General features: G+C 45.1%; 1 protein-coding gene across 1 annotated transcript in view; it reads right to left on the bottom strand.

The window, feature by feature from the left end:
- The window catches only part of LOC137361946 (rap1 GTPase-activating protein 1-like), a 146,103-nt gene extending 131,132 nt beyond the window's left edge, over positions 1–14,971 (bottom strand). Inside the window, exons 1-2 of the mRNA XM_068026528.1 lie at positions 14,679–14,971; positions 14,062–14,131 (exon numbers count right to left, since the gene is read on the bottom strand). Of these exons, the coding sequence (XP_067882629.1) occupies positions 14,062–14,131; positions 14,679–14,971 (363 nt within the window). The remainder of the gene's footprint in view (positions 1–14,061; positions 14,132–14,678) is intronic.
- Positions 14,972–20,677: the final 5,706 nt, after the last annotated feature.

Genomic DNA, 20,677 nt, shown 5'->3' with positions numbered 1-20,677 from the left:
GTGTGTGTGGTTTATCAGTGTGTTACGGTGTGTGTGGTTTATCAGTGTGTTACGGTGTGTGGTTTATCAGTGTGTTACGGGGTGTGTGGTTTCTCAGTGTGTTACGGTGTGTGGTTTATCAGTGTGTTACGGTGTGTGTGGTTTATCAGTGTGTTACGGTGTGTGGTTTATCAGTGTGTTATGGTGTGTGGTTTATCAGTGTGTTACGGTGTGTGGTTTATCAGTGTGTTACGGTGTGTGGTTTATCAGTGTGTTACGGTGTGTGGTTTATCAGTGTGTTATGGTGTGTGGTTTATCAGTGTGTTACGGTGTGTGTGGTTTATCAGTGTGTTACGGTGTGTGTGGTTTATCAGTGTGTTATGGTGTGTGGTTTATCAGTGTGTTACGGTGTGTGTGGTTTATCAGTGTGTTATGGTGTGTGGTTTATCAGTGTGTTACGGTGTGTGTGGTTTATCAGTGTGTTACGGTGTGTGGTTTATCAGTGTGTTATGGTGTGTGGTTTATCAGTGTGTTACGGTGTGTGGTTTATCAGTGTGTTATGGTGTGTGGTTTATCAGTGTGTTACGGGGGTGTGTGGTTTATCAGTGTGTTACGGGGGTGTGTGGTTTATCAGTGTGTTACGGTGTGTGGTTTATCAGTGTGTTACGGTGTGTGTGGTTTATCAGTGTGTTACGGTGTGTGTGGTTTATCAGTGTGTTACGGTGTGTGGTTTATCAGTGTGTTACGGTGTGTGTGGTTTATCAGTGTGTTACGGGGGTGTGTGGTTTATCAGTGTGTTACGGTGTGTGGTTTATCAGTGTGTTACGGGGGTGTGTGGTTTATCAGTGTGTTACGGTGTGTGGTTTATCAGTGTGTTACGGTGTCGTGGTTTATCAGTGTGTTACGGTGTGTGGTTTATCAGTGTGTTATGGTGTGTGGTTTATCAGTGTGTTACGGGGGTGTGTGGTTTATCAGTGTGTTACGGGGTGTGTGGTTTATCAGTGTGTTACGGTGTGTGGTTTATCAGTGTGTTACGGTGTGTGTGGTTTATCAGTGTGTTACGGTGTGTGTGGTTTATCAGTGTGTTACGGTGTGTGGTTTATCAGTGTGTTACGGGGGTGTGTGGTTTATCAGTGTGTTACGGTGTGTGGTTTATCAGTGTGTTACGGTGTGTGTGGTTTATCAGTGTGTTACGGTGTGTGGTTTATCAGTGTGTTACGGTGTGTGTGGTTTATCAGTGTGTTACGGTGTGTGGTTTATCAGTGTGTTACGGTGTGTGTGGTTTATCAGTGTGTTACGGTGTGTGGTTTATCAGTGTGTTACGGTGTGTGTGGTTTATCAGTGTGTTACGGTGTGTGTGGTTTATCAGTGTGTTACGGTGTGTGTGGTTTATCAGTGTGTTACGGTGTGTGTGGTTTATCAGTGTGTTACGGTGTGTGTGGTTTATCAGTGTGTTACGGTGTGTGGTTTATCAGTGTGTTACGGTGTGTGTGGTTTATCAGTGTGTTACGGTGTGTGTGGTTTATCAGTGTGTTACGGGGGTGTGTGGTTTATCAGTGTGTTACGGTGTGTGTGGTTTAACAGTGTGTTACGGTGTGTGTGGTTTATCAGTGTGTTATGGTGTGTGGTTTATCAGTGTGTTACGGTGTGTGTGGTTTATCAGTGTGTTACGGTGTGTGTGGTTTATCAGTGTGTTACGGGGGTGTGTGGTTTATCAGTGTGTTACGGTGTGTGTGGTTTATCAGTGTGTTACGGTGTGTGTGGTTTATCAGTGTGTTATGGTGTGTGGTTTATCAGTGTGTTACGGTGTGTGTGGTTTATCAGTGTGTTACGGTGTGTGTGGTTTATCAGTGTGTTATGGTGTGTGGTTTATCAGTGTGTTACGGTGTGTGTGGTTTATCAGTGTGTTACGGTGTGTGGTTTATCAGTGTGTTACGGTGTGTGGTTTATCAGTGTGTTACGGTGTGTGTGGTTTATCAGTGTGTTACGGTCTGTGGTTTATCAGTGTGTTACGGTGTGTGGTTTATCAGTGTGTTACGGTGTGTGTGGTTTATCAGTGTGTTATGGTGTGTGGTTTATCAGTGTGTTACGGTGTGTGTGGTTTATCAGTGTGTTACGGGGGTGTGTGGTTTATCAGTGTGTTACGGGTGTGTGTGGTTTATCAGTGTGTTACGGTGTGTGTGGTTTATCAGTGTGTTACGGTGTGTGGTTTATCAGTGTGTTACGGTGTGTGTGGTTTATCAGTGTGTTATGGTGTGTGGTTTATCAGTGTGTTACGGTGTGTGTGGTTTATCAGTGTGTTACGGTGTGTGGTTTATCAGTGTGTTACGGTGTGTGTGGTTTATCAGTGTGTTACGGTGTGTGGTTTATCAGTGTGTTACGGTGTGTGTGGTTTATCAGTGTGTTACGGTCTGTGGTTTATCAGTGTGTTACGGTGTGTGGTTTATCAGTGTGTTACGGTGTGTGTGGTTTATCAGTGTGTTACGGTGTGTGTGGTTTATCAGTGTGTTACGGGGGTGTGTGGTTTATCAGTGTGTTACGGTGTGTGTGGTTTATCAGTGTGTTACGGTGTGTGTGGTTTATCAGTGTGTTATGGTGTGTGGTTTATCAGTGTGTTACGGTGTGTGTGGTTTATCAGTGTGTTACGGGGTGTGTGGTTTATCAGTGTGTTATGGTGTGTGGTTTATCAGTGTGTTACGGTGTGTGTGGTTTATCAGTGTGTTACGGTCTGTGGTTTATCAGTGTGTTACGGTGTGTGGTTTATCAGTGTGTTACGGTGTGTGTGGTTTATCAGTGTGTTATGGTGTGTGGTTTATCAGTGTGTTACGGTGTGTGTGGTTTATCAGTGTGTTACGGGGGTGTGTGGTTTATCAGTGTGTTACGGGTGTGTGTGGTTTATCAGTGTGTTACGGTGTGTGTGGTTTATCAGTGTGTTACGGTGTGTGGTTTATCAGTGTGTTACGGTGTGTGTGGTTTATCAGTGTGTTATGGTGTGTGGTTTATCAGTGTGTTACGGTGTGTGTGGTTTATCAGTGTGTTACGGTGTGTGGTTTATCAGTGTGTTACGGTGTGTGTGGTTTATCAGTGTGTTACGGTGTGTGGTTTATCAGTGTGTTACGGTGTGTGTGGTTTATCAGTGTGTTACGGTCTGTGGTTTATCAGTGTGTTACGGTGTGTGGTTTATCAGTGTGTTACGGTGTGTGTGGTTTATCAGTGTGTTACGGTGTGTGTGGTTTATCAGTGTGTTACGGGGGTGTGTGGTTTATCAGTGTGTTACGGTGTGTGTGGTTTATCAGTGTGTTACGGTGTGTGTGGTTTATCAGTGTGTTATGGTGTGTGGTTTATCAGTGTGTTACGGTGTGTGTGGTTTATCAGTGTGTTACGGGGGTGTGTGGTTTATCAGTGTGTTATGGTGTGTGGTTTATCAGTGTGTTACGGTGTGTGTGGTTTATCAGTGTGTTACGGTGTGTGTGGTTTATCAGTGTGTTACGGGGTGTGTGGTTTATCAGTGTGTTACGGTGTATGTGGTTTATCAGTGTGTTACGGTGTGTGGTTTATCAGTGTGTTCCGGTGTGTGTGGTTTATCAGTGTGTTACGGTGTGTGTGGTTTATCAGTGTGTTACGGTGTGTGTGGTTTATCAGTGTGTTACGGTGTGTGTGGTTTATCAGTGTGTTACGGTGTGTGGTTTATCAGTGTGTTACGGGGGTGTGGTTTATCAGTGTGTTACGGTGTGTGGTTTATCAGTGTGTTACGGTGTGTGTGGTTTATCAGTGTGTTATGGTGTGTGGTTTATCAGTGTGTTACGGGGTGTGGTTTATCAGTGTGTTACGGTGTGTGTGGTTTATCAGTGTGTTACGGTGTGTGGTTTATCAGTGTGTTACAGTGTGTGGTTTATCAGTGTGTTACGGTGTGTGGTTTATCAGTGTGTTACGGTGTGTGGTTTATCAGTGTGTTACGGTGTGTGTAGTTTATCAGTGTGTTACGGTGTGTGTGGTTTATCAGTGTGTTACGGTGTGTGGTTTATCAGTGTGTTACGGTGTGTGTGATTTATCAGTGTGTTACGGTGTGTGGTTTATCAGTGTGTTACGGTGTGTGTGGTTTATCAGTGTGTTACGGTGTGTGGTTTATCAGTGTGTTACGGTGTGTGTGATTTATCAGTGTGTTACGGTGTGTGGTTTATCAGTGTGTTACGGTGTGTGTGGTTTATCAGTGTGTTACGGTGTGTGGTTTATCAGTGTGTTACGGTGTGTGTGATTTATCAGTGTGTTACGGTGTGTGGTTTATCAGTGTGTTACGGTGTGTGTGATTTATCAGTGTGTTACGGTGTGTGTGGTTTATCAGTGTGTTACGGTGTGTGGTTTATCAGTGTGTTACGGTGTGTGTGATTTATCAGTGTGTTACGGTGTGTGTGGTTTATCAGAGTGTTACGGTGTGTGTGGTTTATCAGTGTGTTACGGTGTGTGGTTTATCAGTGTGTTACGGTGTGTGTGGTTTATCAGTGTGTTACGGTGTGTGTGGTTTATCAGTGTGTTACGGTGTGTGGTTTATCAGTGTGTTACAGTGTGTGGTTTATCAGTGTGTTACGGTGTGTGGTTTATCAGTGTGTTACGGTGTGTGGTTTATCAGTGTGTTACGGTGTGTGTGGTTTATCAGTGTGTTACGGTGTGTGGTTTATCAGTGTGTTACGGTGTGTGTGGTTTATCAGTGTGTTACGGTGTATGTGGTTTATCAGTGTGTTACGGGTGTGTGTGGTTTATCAGTGTGTTACGGTGTGTGTGGTTTATCAGTGTGTTACGGTGTGTGGTTTATCAGTGTGTTACGGTGTGTGTGTGGTTTATCAGTGTGTTACGGTGTGTGTGGTTTATCAGTGTGTTACGGTGTGTGGTTTATCAGTGTGTTACGGTGTGTGTGGTTTATCAGTGTGTTACGGTGAGTGTGGTTTATCAGTGTGTTACGGTGTGTGTGGTTTATCAGTGTGTTACGGTGTGTGGTTTATCAGTGTGTTACGGTGTGTGGTTTATCAGTGTGTTACGGTGTGTGTGGTTTATTAGTGTGTTACGGTGTGTGGTTTATCAGTGTGTTACGGTGTGTGGTTTATCAGTGTGTTACGGTGTGTGTGGTTTATCAGTGTGTTACGGTGTGTGGTTTATCAGTGTGTTACGGTGTGTGTGGTTTATCAGTGTGTTACGGTGTGTGGTTTATCAGTGTGTTACGGGGGTGTGTGGTTTATCAGTGTGTTACGGTGTGTGGTTTATCAGTGTGTTACGGGGGTGTGTGGTTTATCAGTGTGTTACGGTGTGTGTGGTTTATCAGTGTGTTACGGTGTGTGTGGTTTATCAGTGTGTTACGGTGTGTGGTTTATCAGTGTGTTACTGGGGTGTGTGGTTTATCAGTGTGTTACGGTGTGTGTGGTTTATCAGTGTGTTACGGGGGTGTGTGGTTTATCAGTGTGTTACGGGGGTGTGTGGTTTATCAGTGTGTTACGGTGTGTGGTTTATCAGTGTGTTACGGTGTGTGGTTTATCAGTGTGTTACGGTGTGTGGTTTATCAGTGTGTTATGGTGTGTGGTTTATCAGTGTGTTACGGTGTGTGGTTTATCAGTGTGTTACGGTGTGTGGTTTATCAGTGTGTTACGGGGGTGTGTGGTTTCTCAGTGTGTTACGGTGTGTGTGGTTTATCAGTGTGTTACGGTGTGTGGTTTATCAGTGTGTTACGGTGTGTGGTTTATCAGTGTGTTACGGGGGTGTGTGGTTTCTCAGTGTGTTACGGTGTGTGGTTTATCAGTGTGTTACGGTGTGTGGTTTATCAGTGTGTTACGGTGTGTGGCTTATCAGTGTGTTACGGTGTGTGTGGTTTATCAGTGTGTTACGGTGTCGTGGTTTATCAGTGTGTTACGGTGTGTGGTTTATCAGTGTGTTACGGTGTGTGTGGTTTATCAGTGTGTTACGGTGTGTGTGGTTTATCAGTGTGTTCCGGGGGTGTGTGGTTTATCAGTGTGTTACGGTGTGTGGTTTATCAGTGTGTTACGGTGCGTGTGGTTTATCAGTGTGTTATGGAGTGTGGTTTATCAGTGTGTTACGGTGTGTGTGCTTTATCAGTGTGTTACGGGGGTGTGTGGTTTATCAGTGTGTTACGGTGTGTGTGGTTTATCAGTGTGTTACGGTGTGTGTGGTTTATCAGTGTGTTACGGGGGTGTGTGGTTTATCAGTGTGTTACGGTGTGTGTGGTTTATCAGTGTGTTACGGTGTGTGTGGTTTATCAGTGTGTTACGGTGTGTGGTTTATCAGTGTGTTACGGTGTGTGGTTTATCAGTGTGTTACGGGTGTGTGTGGTTTATCAGTGTGTTACGGTGTGTGTGGTTTATCAGTGTGTTACGGTGTGTGGTTTATCAGTGTGTTACGGGGGTGTGTGGTTTCTCAGTGTGTTACGGTGTGTGGTTTATCAGTGTGTTACGGTGTGTGTGGTTTATCAGTGTGTTACGGTGTGTGGTTTATCAGTGTGTTATGGTGTGTGGTTTATCAGTGTGTTACGGTGTGTGGTTTATCAGTGTGTTATGGTGTGTGGTTTATCAGTGTGTTACGGTGTGTGGTTTATCAGTGTGTTATGGTGTGTGGTTTATCAGTGTGTTACGGTGTGTGTGGTTTATCAGTGTGTTACGGTGTGTGTGGTTTATCAGTGTGTTATGGTGTGTGGTTTATCAGTGTGTTACGGTGTGTGTGGTTTATCAGTGTGTTATGGTGTGTGGTTTATCAGTGTGTTACGGTGTGTGTGGTTTATCAGTGTGTTACGGTGTGTGGTTTATCAGTGTGTTATGGTGTGTGGTTTATCAGTGTGTTACGGTGTGTGGTTTATCAGTGTGTTATGGTGTGTGGTTTATCAGTGTGTTACGGGGGTGTGTGGTTTATCAGTGTGTTACGGGGGTGTGTGGTTTATCAGTGTGTTACGGTGTGTGGTTTATCAGTGTGTTACGGTGTGTGTGGTTTATCAGTGTGTTACGGTGTGTGTGGTTTATCAGTGTGTTACGGTGTGTGGTTTATCAGTGTGTTACGGTGTGTGTGGTTTATCAGTGTGTTACGGGGGTGTGTGGTTTATCAGTGTGTTACGGTGTGTGGTTTATCAGTGTGTTACGGGGGTGTGTGGTTTATCAGTGTGTTACGGTGTGTGGTTTATCAGTGTGTTACGGTGTCGTGGTTTATCAGTGTGTTACGGTGTGTGGTTTATCAGTGTGTTATGGTGTGTGGTTTATCAGTGTGTTACGGGGGTGTGTGGTTTATCAGTGTGTTACGGGGGTGTGTGGTTTATCAGTGTGTTACGGTGTGTGGTTTATCAGTGTGTTACGGTGTGTGTGGTTTATCAGTGTGTTACGGTGTGTGTGGTTTATCAGTGTGTTACGGTGTGTGGTTTATCAGTGTGTTACGGTGTGTGTGGTTTATCAGTGTGTTACGGGGGTGTGTGGTTTATCAGTGTGTTACGGTGTGTGGTTTATCAGTGTGTTACGGGGGTGTGTGGTTTATCAGTGTGTTACGGTGTGTGGTTTATCAGTGTGTTACGGTGTGTGGTTTATCAGTGTGTTACGGTGTGTGTGGTTTATCAGTGTGTTACGGTGTGTGGTTTATCAGTGTGTTACGGTGTGTGTGGTTTATCAGTGTGTTACGGTGTGTGGTTTATCAGTGTGTTACGGGTGTGTGTGGTTTATCAGTGTGTTACGGGGGTGTGTGGTTTATCAGTGTGTTACGGTGTGTGGTTTATCAGTGTGTTATGGTGTGTGGTTTATCAGTGTGTTACGGTGTGTGGTTTATCAGTGTGTTATGGTGTGTGGTTTATCAGTGTGTTACGGTGTGTGGTTTATCAGTGTGTTATGGTGTGTGGTTTATCAGTGTGTTACGGTGTGTGTGGTTTATCAGTGTGTTACGGTGTGTGTGGTTTATCAGTGTGTTATGGTGTGTGGTTTATCAGTGTGTTACGGTGTGTGTGGTTTATCAGTGTGTTATGGTGTGTGGTTTATCAGTGTGTTACGGTGTGTGTGGTTTATCAGTGTGTTACGGTGTGTGGTTTATCAGTGTGTTATGGTGTGTGGTTTATCAGTGTGTTATGGTGTGTGGTTTATCAGTGTGTTATGGTGTGTGGTTTATCAGTGTGTTACGGGGGTGTGTGGTTTATCAGTGTGTTACGGGGGTGTGTGGTTTATCAGTGTGTTACGGTGTGTGGTTTATCAGTGTGTTACGGTGTGTGTGGTTTATCAGTGTGTTACGGTGTGTGTGGTTTATCAGTGTGTTACGGTGTGTGGTTTATCAGTGTGTTACGGTGTGTGTGGTTTATCAGTGTGTTACGGGGGTGTGTGGTTTATCAGTGTGTTACGGTGTGTGGTTTATCAGTGTGTTACGGTGTCGTGGTTTATCAGTGTGTTACGGTGTGTGGTTTATCAGTGTGTTATGGTGTGTGGTTTATCAGTGTGTTACGGGGGTGTGTGGTTTATCAGTGTGTTACGGGGGTGTGTGGTTTATCAGTGTGTTACGGTGTGTGGTTTATCAGTGTGTTACGGTGTGTGTGGTTTATCAGTGTGTTACGGTGTGTGTGGTTTATCAGTGTGTTACGGTGTGTGGTTTATCAGTGTGTTACGGTGTGTGTGGTTTATCAGTGTGTTACGGGGGTGTGTGGTTTATCAGTGTGTTACGGTGTGTGGTTTATCAGTGTGTTACGGGGGTGTGTGGTTTATCAGTGTGTTACGGTGTGTGGTTTATCAGTGTGTTATGGTGTGTGGTTTATCAGTGTGTTACGGTGTGTGTGGTTTATCAGTGTGTTACGGTGTGTGGTTTATCAGTGTGTTACGGTGTGTGTGGTTTATCAGTGTGTTACGGTGTGTGGTTTATCAGTGTGTTACGGGTGTGTGTGGTTTATCAGTGTGTTACGGGGGTGTGTGGTTTATCAGTGTGTTACGGTGTGTGGTTTATCAGTGTGTTACGGTGTGTGTGGTTTATCAGTGTGTTACGGGGGTGTGTGTGGTTTATCAGTGTGTTACGGTGTGTGGTTTATCAGTGTGTTACGGTCTGTGGTTTATCAGTGTGTTACGGTGTCTGGTTTATCAGTGTGTTACGGTGTGTAGTTTATCAGTGTGTTACGGTGTGTGTGGTTTATCAGTGTGTTACGGTGTTTGTGGTTTATTAGTGTGTTACGGGGGTGTGTGTGGTTTATCAGTGTGTTACGGTGTGTGGTTTATCAGTGTGTTACGGTGTGTGTGGTTTATCAGTGTGTTACGGTGTTTGTGGTTTATTAGTGTGTTACGGTGTGTGTGGTTTATCAGTGTGTTACGGTCTGTGGTTTATCAGTGTGTTACGGTGTGTGTGGTTTAACAGTGTGTTACGGGGGTGTGTGGTTTATCAGTGTGTTACGGTGTGTGTGGTTTATCAGTGTGTTACGGGGGTCTGTGGTTTATCAGTGTGTACGGTGTCTGGTTTATCAGTGTGTTACGGTGTGTAGTTTATCAGTGTGTTACGGTGTGTGTGGTTTATCAGTGTGTTACGGTGTGTGTGGTTTATCAGTGTGTTACGGTGTGTGTGGTTTATCAGTGTGTTACGGGGGTGTGTGGTTTATCAGTGTGTTACGGTGTGTGGTTTATCAGTGTGTTACGGTGTGTGTGGTTTATCAGTGTGTTACGGTGTGTGTGGTTTATCAGTGTGTTACGGTGTGTGGTTTATCAGTGTGTTACGGTGTGTGGTTTATCAGTGTGTTACGGGGGTGTGTGGTTTATCAGTGTGTTACGGTGTGTGTGGTTTATCAGTGTGTTACGGTGTGTGGTTTATCAGTGTGTTACGGTGTGTGTGGTTTATCAGTGTGTTACGGGGTGTGGTTTATCAGTGTGTTACGGTGTGTGGTTTATCAGTGTGTTACGGTCTGTGGTTTATCAGTGTGTTACGGTCTGTGGTTTATCAGTGTGTTACGGTGTGTGTGGTTTATCAGTGTGTTACGGGGGTGTGTGGTTTATCAGTGTGTTACGGTGTGTGGTTTATCAGTGGTTACGGTGTGTGGTTTATCAGTGTGTTACGGTGTGTGTGGTTTATCAGTGTGTTACGGTGTGTGTGGTTTATCAGTGTGTTACGGTGTGTGGTTTATCAGTGTGTTACGGTGTGTGTGGTTTATCAGTGTGTTATGGTGTGTGTGGTTTATCAGTGTGTTACGGGGGTGTGTGGTTTATCAGTGTGTTACGGTGTGTGTGGTTTATCAGTGTGTTACGGGGGTCTGTGGTTTATCAGTGTGTTACGGTGTCTGGTTTATCAGTGTGTTACGGTGTGTAGTTTATCAGTGTGTTACGGTGTGTGTGGTTTATCAGTGTGTTACGGTGTGTGTGGTTTATCAGTGTGTTACGGGGGTGTGTGGTTTATCAGTGTGTTACGGGGTTGTGTGGTTTATCAGTGTGTTACGGTGTGTGGTTTATCAGTGTGTTACGGTGTGTGTGGTTCATCAGTGTGTTACGGTGTGTGGTTTATCAGTGTGTTACGGGGGTGTGTGGTTTATCAGTGTGTTACGGTGTGTGTGGTTTATCAGTGTGTTACGGTGTGTGGTTTATCAGTGTGTTACGGTGTGTGGTTTATCAGTGTGTTACGGTGTGTGGTTTATCAGTGTGTTACGGTGTGTGTGGTTTATCAGTGTATTACGGTGTGTGGTTTATCAGTGTGTTACGGTGTGTGTGGTTTATCAGTGTGTTACGGTCTGTGGTTTATCAGTGTGTTACGGTGTGTGGTTTTTCAGTGTGTTACGGTGTGTGTGGTTTATCAGTGTGTTACGGGGGTGTGTGGTTTATCAGTGTGTTACGGTGTGTGGTTTATCAGTGGTTACGGTGGGTGGTTTATCAGTGTGTTACGGTGTGTGTGGTTTATCAGTGTGTTACGTTGTGTGTGGTTTATCAGTGTGTTACGGTGTGTGGTTTATCAGTGTGTTATGGTGTGTGTGGTTTATCAGTGTGTTACGGTGTGTGTAGTTTATCAGTGTGTTACGGTGTGTGTGGTTTATCAGTGTGTTATGGTGTGTGTGGTTTATCAGTGTGTTATGGTGTGTGGTTTATCAGTGTGTTACGGTGTGTGGTTTATCAGTGTGTTACGGTGTCTGGTTTATCAGTGTGTTACGGTGTGTGTGGTTTATCAGTGTGTTACGGTGTGTGTGGTTTATCAGTGTGTTACGGTGTGTGTGGTTTATCAGTGTGTTACGGGGGTGTGTGGTTTATCAGTGTGTTACGGGGTTGTGTGGTTTATCAGTGTGTTACGGTGTGTGGTTTATCAGTGTGTTACGGTGTGTGTGGTTTATCAGTGTGTTACGGTGTGTGGTTTATCAGTGTGTTACGGGGGTGTGTGGTTTATCAGTGTGTTACGGTGTGTGTGGTTTATCAGTGTGTTACGGTGTGTGGTTTATCAGTGTGTTACGGTGTGTGTGGTTCATCAGTGTGTTACGGTGTGTGGTTTATCAGTGTGTTACGGTGTGTGGTTTATCAGTGTGTTACGGTGTGTGTGGTTTATCAGTGTATTACGGTGTGTGGTTTATCAGTGTGTTACGGTGTGTGTGGTTTATCAGTGTGTTACGGTCTGTGGTTTATCAGTGTGTTACGGTGTGTGGTTTTTCAGTGTGTTACGGTGTGTGTGGTTTATCAGTGTGTTACGGGGGTGTGTGGTTTATCAGTGTGTTACGGTGTGTGGTTTATCAGTGGTTACGGTGTGTGGTTTATCAGTGTGTTACGGTGTGTGTGGTTTATCAGTGTGTTACGTTGTGTGTGGTTTATCAGTGTGTTACGGTGTGTGTGGTTTATCAGTGTGTTACGGTCTGTGGTTTATCAGTGTGTTACGGTGTGTGGTTTATCAGTGTGTTACGGTGTGTAGTTTATCAGTGTGTTCCGGTGTGTGTGGTTTATCAGTGTGTTACGGTGTGTGGTTTATCAGTGTGTTACGGTGTGTAGTTTATCAGTGTGTTACGGTGTGTAGTTTATCAGTGTGTTACGGTGTGTGGTTTATCAGTGTGTTACGGTGTGTGTGGTTTATCAGTGTGTTACGGTGTGTGGTTTATCAGTGTGTTACGGGGGTGTGTGGTTCATCAGTGTGTTACGGTGTGTGTGGTTTATCAGTGTGTTACGGGGATGTGTGGTTTATCAGTGTGTTACGGTGTGTGTGGTTTATCAGTGTGTTACGGTGTGTGGCTTATCAGTGTGTTACGGTGTGTGTGGTTTATCAGTGTGTTACGGTGTGTGGTTTATCAGTGTGTTACGGTGTGTGTAGTTTATCAGTGTGTTACGGTGTGTGTGGTTTATCAGTGTGTTACGGTGTGTGTGGTTTATCAGTGTGTTACGGTGTGTAGTTTATCAGTGTGTTACGGTGTGTGTGGTTTATCAGTGTGTTACGGTGTGTGTGGTTTATCAGTGTGTTACGGTGTGTGGTTTATCAGTGTGTTCCGGGGGTGTGTGGTTTATCAGTGTGTTACGGTGTGTGGTTTATCAGTGTGTTACGGTGTGTGTGGTTTATCAGTGTGTTACGGTGTGTGGTTTATCAGTGTGTTCCGGGGGTGTGTGGTTTATCAGTGTGTTACGGTCTGTGGTTTATCAGTGTGTTACGGTCTGTGGTTTATCAGTGTGTTACGGTGTGTGTGGTTTATCAGTGTGTTACGGTGTGTGGTTTATCAGTGTGTTACGGTGTGTGTGGTTCATCAGTGTGTTACGGTGTGTGGTTTATCAGTGTGTTACGGTGTGTGGTTTATCAGTGTGTTACGGTGTGTGTGGTTTATCAGTGTATTACGGTGTGTGGTTTATCAGTGTGTTACGGTGTGTGTGGTTTATCAGTGTGTTACGGTCTGTGGTTTATCAGTGTGTTACGGTGTGTGGTTTTTCAGTGTGTTACGGTGTGTGTGGTTTATCAGTGTGTTACGGGGGTGTGTGGTTTATCAGTGTGTTACGGTGTGTGGTTTATCAGTGGTTACGGTGTGTGGTTTATCAGTGTGTTACGGTGTGTGTGGTTTATCAGTGTGTTACGTTGTGTGTGGTTTATCAGTGTGTTACGGTGTGTGTGGTTTATCAGTGTGTTACGGTCTGTGGTTTATCAGTGTGTTACGGTGTGTGGTTTATCAGTGTGTTACGGTGTGTAGTTTATCAGTGTGTTCCGGTGTGTGTGGTTTATCAGTGTGTTACGGTGTGTGGTTTATCAGTGTGTTACGGTGTGTAGTTTATCAGTGTGTTACGGTGTGTAGTTTATCAGTGTGTTACGGTGTGTGGTTTATCAGTGTGTTACGGTGTGTGTGGTTTATCAGTGTGTTACGGTGTGTGGTTTATCAGTGTGTTACGGGGGTGTGTGGTTCATCAGTGTGTTACGGTGTGTGTGGTTTATCAGTGTGTTACGGGGATGTGTGGTTTATCAGTGTGTTACGGTGTGTGTGGTTTATCAGTGTGTTACGGTGTGTGGCTTATCAGTGTGTTACGGTGTGTGTGGTTTATCAGTGTGTTACGGTGTGTGGTTTATCAGTGTGTTACGGTGTGTGTAGTTTATCAGTGTGTTACGGTGTGTGTGGTTTATCAGTGTGTTACGGTGTGTGTGGTTTATCAGTGTGTTACGGTGTGTAGTTTATCAGTGTGTTACGGTGTGTGTGGTTTATCAGTGTGTTACGGTGTGTGTGGTTTATCAGTGTGTTACGGTGTGTGTGGTTTATCAGTGTGTTACGGTGTGTGGTTTATCAGTGTGTTACGGTGTGTGGTTTATCAGTGTGTTACGGTGTGTGTGGTTTATCAGTGTGTTACGGTGTGTGGTTTATCAGTGTGTTACGGTGTGTGTGGTTTATCAGTGTGTTACGGTGTGTGGTTTATCAGTGTGTTACGGTGTGTGGTTTTTCAGTGTGTTACGGGGGTGTGTGGTTTATCAGTGTGTTACGGTGTGTGGTTTATCAGTGTGTTACGGGGGTGTGCGGTTTATCAGTGTGTTACAGTGTATGTGGTTTATCAGTGTGTTACGGTGTGTGGTTTATCAGTGTGTTACGGTGTGTGGTTTATCAGTGTGTTCCGGGGATTTGTGCAGTTTATCAGTGCATTCCATGGTGTGTGCGGTGCATCAGGGTCTCACCTTCTGGCTGTCGCATGAGCTCCCAGTTGATGGGTTTTCGATTCCAATCTCTTCCACTGATTGCGAAAGTCTGTGTCGAAAGGAAAGAACGTTTAGCGTGAGTCTGTCAGAGTAACCTGAGTCTGTCAGACACTGAAGTATAATTGCAGCAAAGGGGCTGAACAGCTCATGCATAACCCTTCAGCGTAGCAACGTCTGGCCAGAGAGAGACAACCTGTTCCTGTCAGAATGGTGCCCTTTATTTTATCTTGCCGATTCTCGCTCTTCCTCTCAAAATAAATTACTTCACAATTCCCTGCGTTAAATTTCAATCCACCAGCCCATGTCCTCATGAGGTTTGGTCACGACCCTACTGACAGATCACTATATGTCCCAGTTGTGAGCAAACTGTCCACCTTGAGTCCAAGTCACTAATATGTGTCAGAACAGGCAGTGGTCCTGGTACCAACCGCTGGGAATAACACTATATACCTTCACTTAGTCCATTATGTCGCACTTTGTCAAATGCCTTTTGGAAGTCCGTATACAACGCATCAACGTCACTACCCTCTCTGTTACTTCATCGAAAAACTCAACCAAATTAGTTCAACACAATTTGCCTTTAAAGAAATCCATACTCGCTTTCTTTTATTAAACCATCCTGGTGCAGGTGATGGTTAATTTTGCCCCGGATTATTATTTTTAAAATCTTTCCCAGCACAGAGGTTAAACTGACTGGCCTGTAGTTGCTGGGTTTACCCTTTTTGAACAATTCTCCAGGCCTCTGGCACCAGACTTGTGCCGAAGCTGGAATGAAAGATTCTGGCTGGTGCCTCCACCTTTCCAAACATACTTCCCTCAGCATCTGAAGGTGCACCCTATCTGGCGCTGGTGACTTATTAGCTTGAAGAACAACCGGCCTTTCTCGCATGTCCTCTTTATTAACATTTGAGGGTGGGAAAGAGACAGAGAGAGAGAGTTAGAGAGCGAGACGAATAAAAGGGCAAGACACAGCAAAAACATAATTCACTGATGGGGTGTTTGCTGCACAGGTATAAAAGTTGTCCAGACTTTGAGAACAACAGTCGTCAGCAAGATAAATAATCTAACCCGGCAATTAGAATGTTATCATCTCCCGCTCTCTCTCTCACTGACTCTCTCCCAGCTATCTATTATCCTGTGTATAATATAACCCCCCTGAACCCCTCGATGTGACTCTCTCCCAGCTATCCGTTATCCTGTGTATAATATAACCCCCCTGAACAGCTCGATGTGACTCTCTCCCAGCTATCTGTTATCCTGTGTATAATATAACCCCCCTGAACACCTCGATGTGACTCTCTCCCAGCTATCTGTTATCCTGTGTATAATATAACCCCCTGAACACCTCGATGTGACTCTCTCCCAGCTATCTGTTATCCTGTGTATAATATAACCCCCAGAACCCCTCGATGTGACTCTCTCCCAGCAATCTGTTATCCTGTGTATAATATAACCCCCGAACCCCTCGATGTGACTCTCTCCCAGCTATCTGTTATCCTGTGTATAATATAACCCTCGAACACCTCGATGTGACTCTCTCCCAGTTATCTGTTATCCTGTGTATAATATAACCCCCTGAACACCTCGATGTGACTCTCTCCCAGCTATCTGTTATCCTGTGTATAATATAACCCCCCTGAACACCTCGATGTGACTCTCTCCCAGCTATCTGTTATCCTGTGTATAATATAACCTCCTGAACACCTCGATGTGATTCTCTCCCAGCTATCTGTTATCCTGTGTATAATATAACCCCCTGAACACCTCGATGTGACTCTCTCCCAGCTATCTGTTATCCTGTGTATAATATAACCCTCGAACACCTCGATGTGACTCTCTCCCAGTTATCTGTTATCCTGTGTATGATATAACCCCCTGAACACCTCGATGTGATTCTCTCCCAGCTATCTGTTATCCTGTGTATAATATAACCCCCTGAACACCTCGATGTGACTCTCTCTCAGCTATCTGTTATCCTGTGTATAATATAACCCTCGAACACCTCGATGTGACTCTCTCCCAGCTATCTGTTATCCTGTGTATAATATAACCCCCCTGAACACCTCGATGTGACTCTCTCCCAGCTATCTGTTATCCTGTGTATAATATAACCCCCCGAACCCCTCGATGTGACTCTCTCCCAGCTATCTGTTATCCTGTGTATAATATAACCCCCCTGAACACCTCGATGTGACTCTCTCCCTGCTATCTGTTATCCTGTATATAATATAACCCCCGAACACCTCGATGTGACTCTCTCCCAGTTATCTGTTATCCTGTGTATAATATAACCCTCCGAACACCTCGATGTGACTGTCTTCCTGCTTTCTGTTATCCTGTGTATAATATAACCCCCTGAACACCTCGATGTGACTCTCTCCCAGTTATCTGTTATCCTGTGTATAATATAACCCCCCTGAACACCTCGATGTGACTCTCTCCCAGCTATCTGTTATCCTGTGTATAATATAACCCTCGAACCCCTCGATGTGACTCTCTCTCAGCTATCTGTTATCCTGTGTATAATATAACCCTCGAACACCTCGATGTGACTCTCTCCCAGTTATCTGTTATCCTGTGTATAATATAACCCTCCGAACACCTCGATGTGACTGTCTTCCTGCTTTCTGTTATCCTGTGTATAATATAACCCCCTGAACACCTCGATGTGACTCTCTCTCAGCTATCTGTTATCCTGTGTATAATATAACCCCCCTGAACACCTCGATGTGACTCTCTCCCAGCTATCTGTTATCCTGTGTATAATATAACCCCCCTGAACACCTCGATGTGACTCTCTCCCAGTTATCTGTTATCCTGTGTATAATATAACCCTCTGAACACCTCGATGTGACTGTCTTCCTGCTTTCTGTTATCCTGTGTATAATATAACCCCCTGAACACCTCGATGTGACTCTCTCTCAGCTATCTGTTATCCTGTGTATAATATAACCCCCCTGAACACCTCGATGTGACTCTCTCCCAGCTATCTGTTATCCTGTGTATAATATAACCCCCCTGAACCCCTCGATGTGACTCTCTCCCAGTTATCTGTTATCCTGTGTATAATATAACCCCCCTGAACACCTCGATGTGACTCTCTCCCAGCTATCTGTTATCCTGTATATAATATAACCCCCTGAACCCCTCGATGTGACTCTCTCCCAGCTATCTGTTATCCTGAGTATAATATAACCCCCTGAACACCTCGATGTGACTCTCTCTCAGCTATCTGTTATCCTGTGTATAATATAACCCTCGAACACCTCGATGTGACTCTCTCCCAGCTATCTGTTATCCTGTATATAATATAACCCCCCTGAACACCTCGATGTGACTCTCTCCCAGCTATCTGTTATCCTGTGTATAATATAACCCCCTGAACCCCTCGATGTGACTCTCTCTCAGCTATCTGTTATCCTGTGTATAATATAACCCCCTGAACACCTCGATGTGACTCTCTCCCAGCTATCTGTTATCCTGTGTATAATATAACCCCCTGAACACCTCGATGTGACTCTCTCCCAGCTATCTGTTATCCTGTGTATAATATAACCCCCTGAACACCTCGATGTGACTCTCTCCCAGCTATCTGTTATCCTGTGAATAATATAGCCCCCTTGAACACCTCGGTGTGGCTTTTTCCTGTATGACCCCGAACCCCTGGCTGTGTATCTACTATAATGGATGCTTGTCTCTCTATCTGGGTTGGAAAAGGTGTCCCCAAGACTCACCCACTAGGTCCTGCTGCATTGGTGCTGCGTTTTCTGATGAACATTGTCCCTTTGGTTTGTTGTTCTTAATCTTCGATGATGGAAAGTGACCAATAGTCCTTGTTGACGGAGCCTGCCTTGATGATATCTGTGCTGGTCATTCACCCTGTCTCTCTGCAATCTCTTCTACTCTTGAAATGGTACTTCCGCTCCCCCCCCCCCCCCTCCACCCCTCTCTGCCCTGTGTTTGCTTTTGTCTCTGATTCTGTCACCAACACCCCCCACCCACCTGATGTGCCATTCTCCAGGTCCATGGAGAGTGAGGCTGGTGTCACTGCCTGGTGACAGAAGGCTAACGGTGGGAAATGAGCTTAGCCTGGCTCTCCCCTCAAAGCGCAACTCAACATGAGATTTAACAGGAGCCTCTCAACTGCGAGAGAGAGAGAGAGAGAGAGAGAGAGAATGAGAAAGAGAGAGAGAGAGAGACAGAGAAATATACAGGGAGCCAGCAAGAGAACAAGAAACAGACAGGCAGAAAGAGAGAGGGAACAAGAAAGAGAAAGAAAGTCATAGAGAGGGAGAGAAAGACCGAGTGAGCGACATCAAAGGGAGAAAGAAAATGACAGAGACAGACGAAGCAAAACAGAGACAGAAAGTGAATAAGAGCAAGAGAGATTGTGTGTCTATTGCCCACTAAATCTCTCTATTTCTCTGTCTGTCTTTGTCCCTCCCTCTCTCTCCCCTCGCTCTCTTCTCTGACTTTTTCTATCTATCTCTCTCTCTCTCTGTCTACACAACTCCCCCTCTCTCCGTTTCTGACTTTCTCTGTCTCTCTCTCTCTTTGTTTCTCTCTTTCTCTCTCTCTCTCATTGTTTCTCTCTGTCTCTCTCTCTCGCCCTCCCTCCCTGTCTCTCTCTCTCTCTTTGTTTCTCTCTGTCTCTGTCTCTGTCTCTCTCTCTCTCTCTCTCGCCCTCCCTCCCTGTCTGTCTCTCTCTCTCTCCTGCTCTATCTCTCTCTCTCTCCCTCGCTATCTCTCTCTCTCCCTCGCTGTCTCTCTCTCTCCCTCGCTGTCTCTGACTCTCTCGGAGTCTCTCCCCATCTGTCTCCCCCTCCGTCCCTGTCTCTCTTTCTCTATCTCCTTCCCTATATCTCTCTCGCCCTCTCTGTTTCTTTCTCTCTTTTCTGCACACACACACTAATCCCCTGCTGCTGCTGCCTGCTCTCACTGACCTTTTTCCGAGTAATTGGGAAGCTGCTGATCTCCGGCTGCAAAGCCTGCAGCTCACAAACACCTGCTGAGCCTCAGCACATAAATCGGGGACAAGCAGAGCTCACACAGCAGGATCCCAGGCCCAGGGTTGGCTCTCCCCCAAACCCCCCAGTGACTGAGGAAGGGAGCAGTCATTGCGTAGCAGAATCACAGACCCAGACCTATCTCTACCCACCCCTCCTGCCCGGGGGGACCGAGAGAGTGTGAGGGCATTGCATCGATATCCTCAGTGCTTCTTCCAAGTGATATCCAACTTGGAGGAGTATTGATTTGTCAGCCAAGGGGGAGGGAGGGCCGTAGGTGGTAACCAACGGGAGGTTTCCTTGCCCTTGTGCCCATGTTTAATCTGATGCCATGAGACTTCATGGGGTCCGGAGTCGATGTTGAGGACTCCCGGGGCAACTCCCTCCCAACTGTATACCACTGTGCCGCCACCTCTGCTGGGTCTGTCCTGCCGGTGGGACAGGACATACCCAGGAATGGTGGTGATGGAGTCTGGGACATTGGCTGTAAGGCACAATTCAGTGAGTATGACTATGTCCGACTGTTTGATTAACTAGTCAGTGAGACAGCTCTCCCATCCTTTACACAAGTCCCCAAATGTTAGTGAGATGGACTTTTGCAGGCGATTTGACATTTCAGAAAGACAGGAAGCGAGGAAAAGGTTGTGGCGTAGTTTTATTGTTTAAGGATGGCATAGTACAGTATCGAGAGATGACTTTAGTCATCAGAAGATCAAGATGAAGAATCAATGTTTGAGGGGGGTGTGGGGAGGGTAGAGATAAGAAATAGCAAAGGTAAGAAGTCACTTGTGGGAATAGTTTATAGGTCCCCCAACAGTAGCTACACTGCAGGACACAGTATACAGGAAGAAATAATAGGGGCTTGTAAGAAAGGTACTGCAATAATCATAGGTGATTTTAACCTTCATATAGACTGGCTGAATCAGATTGGTCAAGATAGCCTGGAAGATGTGTTCTGGACAATTTCCGAGAGCAGCACTTTCTCATGGAGCAGGCTATTTTAGACCTGGTGAGATGCGATGAGACAGAATTAATTAATGACCTCATAGCGAAGGAGCCTCTAGGCAAGAGTGATCATAACATGATCGAATTTCACATTCAGTTTGAGGGCGTGATGTCTCAGACTAGTGTCATGCCCTTGTCATTGCCTTTAGTTAAGTTTATGAGGGCAAGTTGTCTAAAGTGAACTGAGAAATTTGATTCAAAGGTAAGACAGTAGAGAAGCAGTGGCAGACATTTATAGAGATATTTCACAACTCTCAGACAAGACATGTTCCATTGAGAAGGCTGTACCATCCATGGCTAACTAAGGAAGTTAAGGATAGTATCAAATTAAAAGAAAAAGCATACAATATTGCAAAGATTAGTGGTAGTGAGGTATGGGGAGACGGTGGTGTAGTGGTAATGACACTGGACTCGTAATTCAGAGGCACAGGCTAATACCCTGGGGATGTGGGTTCAAATCCCACCATGGCAGTTGGTAGAATTTAAATTGACTTTAATAAATTCAATTAATGAATAAAAATGTGGACTTGAAAGCTCATCTTAGTAATGGTGCTTTGAAACTATCAATTGTCGTTAAAAAAAAA

Source organism: Heterodontus francisci, unplaced genomic scaffold (genome assembly GCF_036365525.1).
Source record: "Heterodontus francisci isolate sHetFra1 unplaced genomic scaffold, sHetFra1.hap1 HAP1_SCAFFOLD_323, whole genome shotgun sequence".
In the NCBI taxonomy this organism is placed as follows: domain Eukaryota; kingdom Metazoa; phylum Chordata; class Chondrichthyes; order Heterodontiformes; family Heterodontidae; genus Heterodontus; species Heterodontus francisci.
Note: the sequence above shows the minus strand (reverse complement) of the source record. Positions and strands in the feature narration are given on the sequence as shown.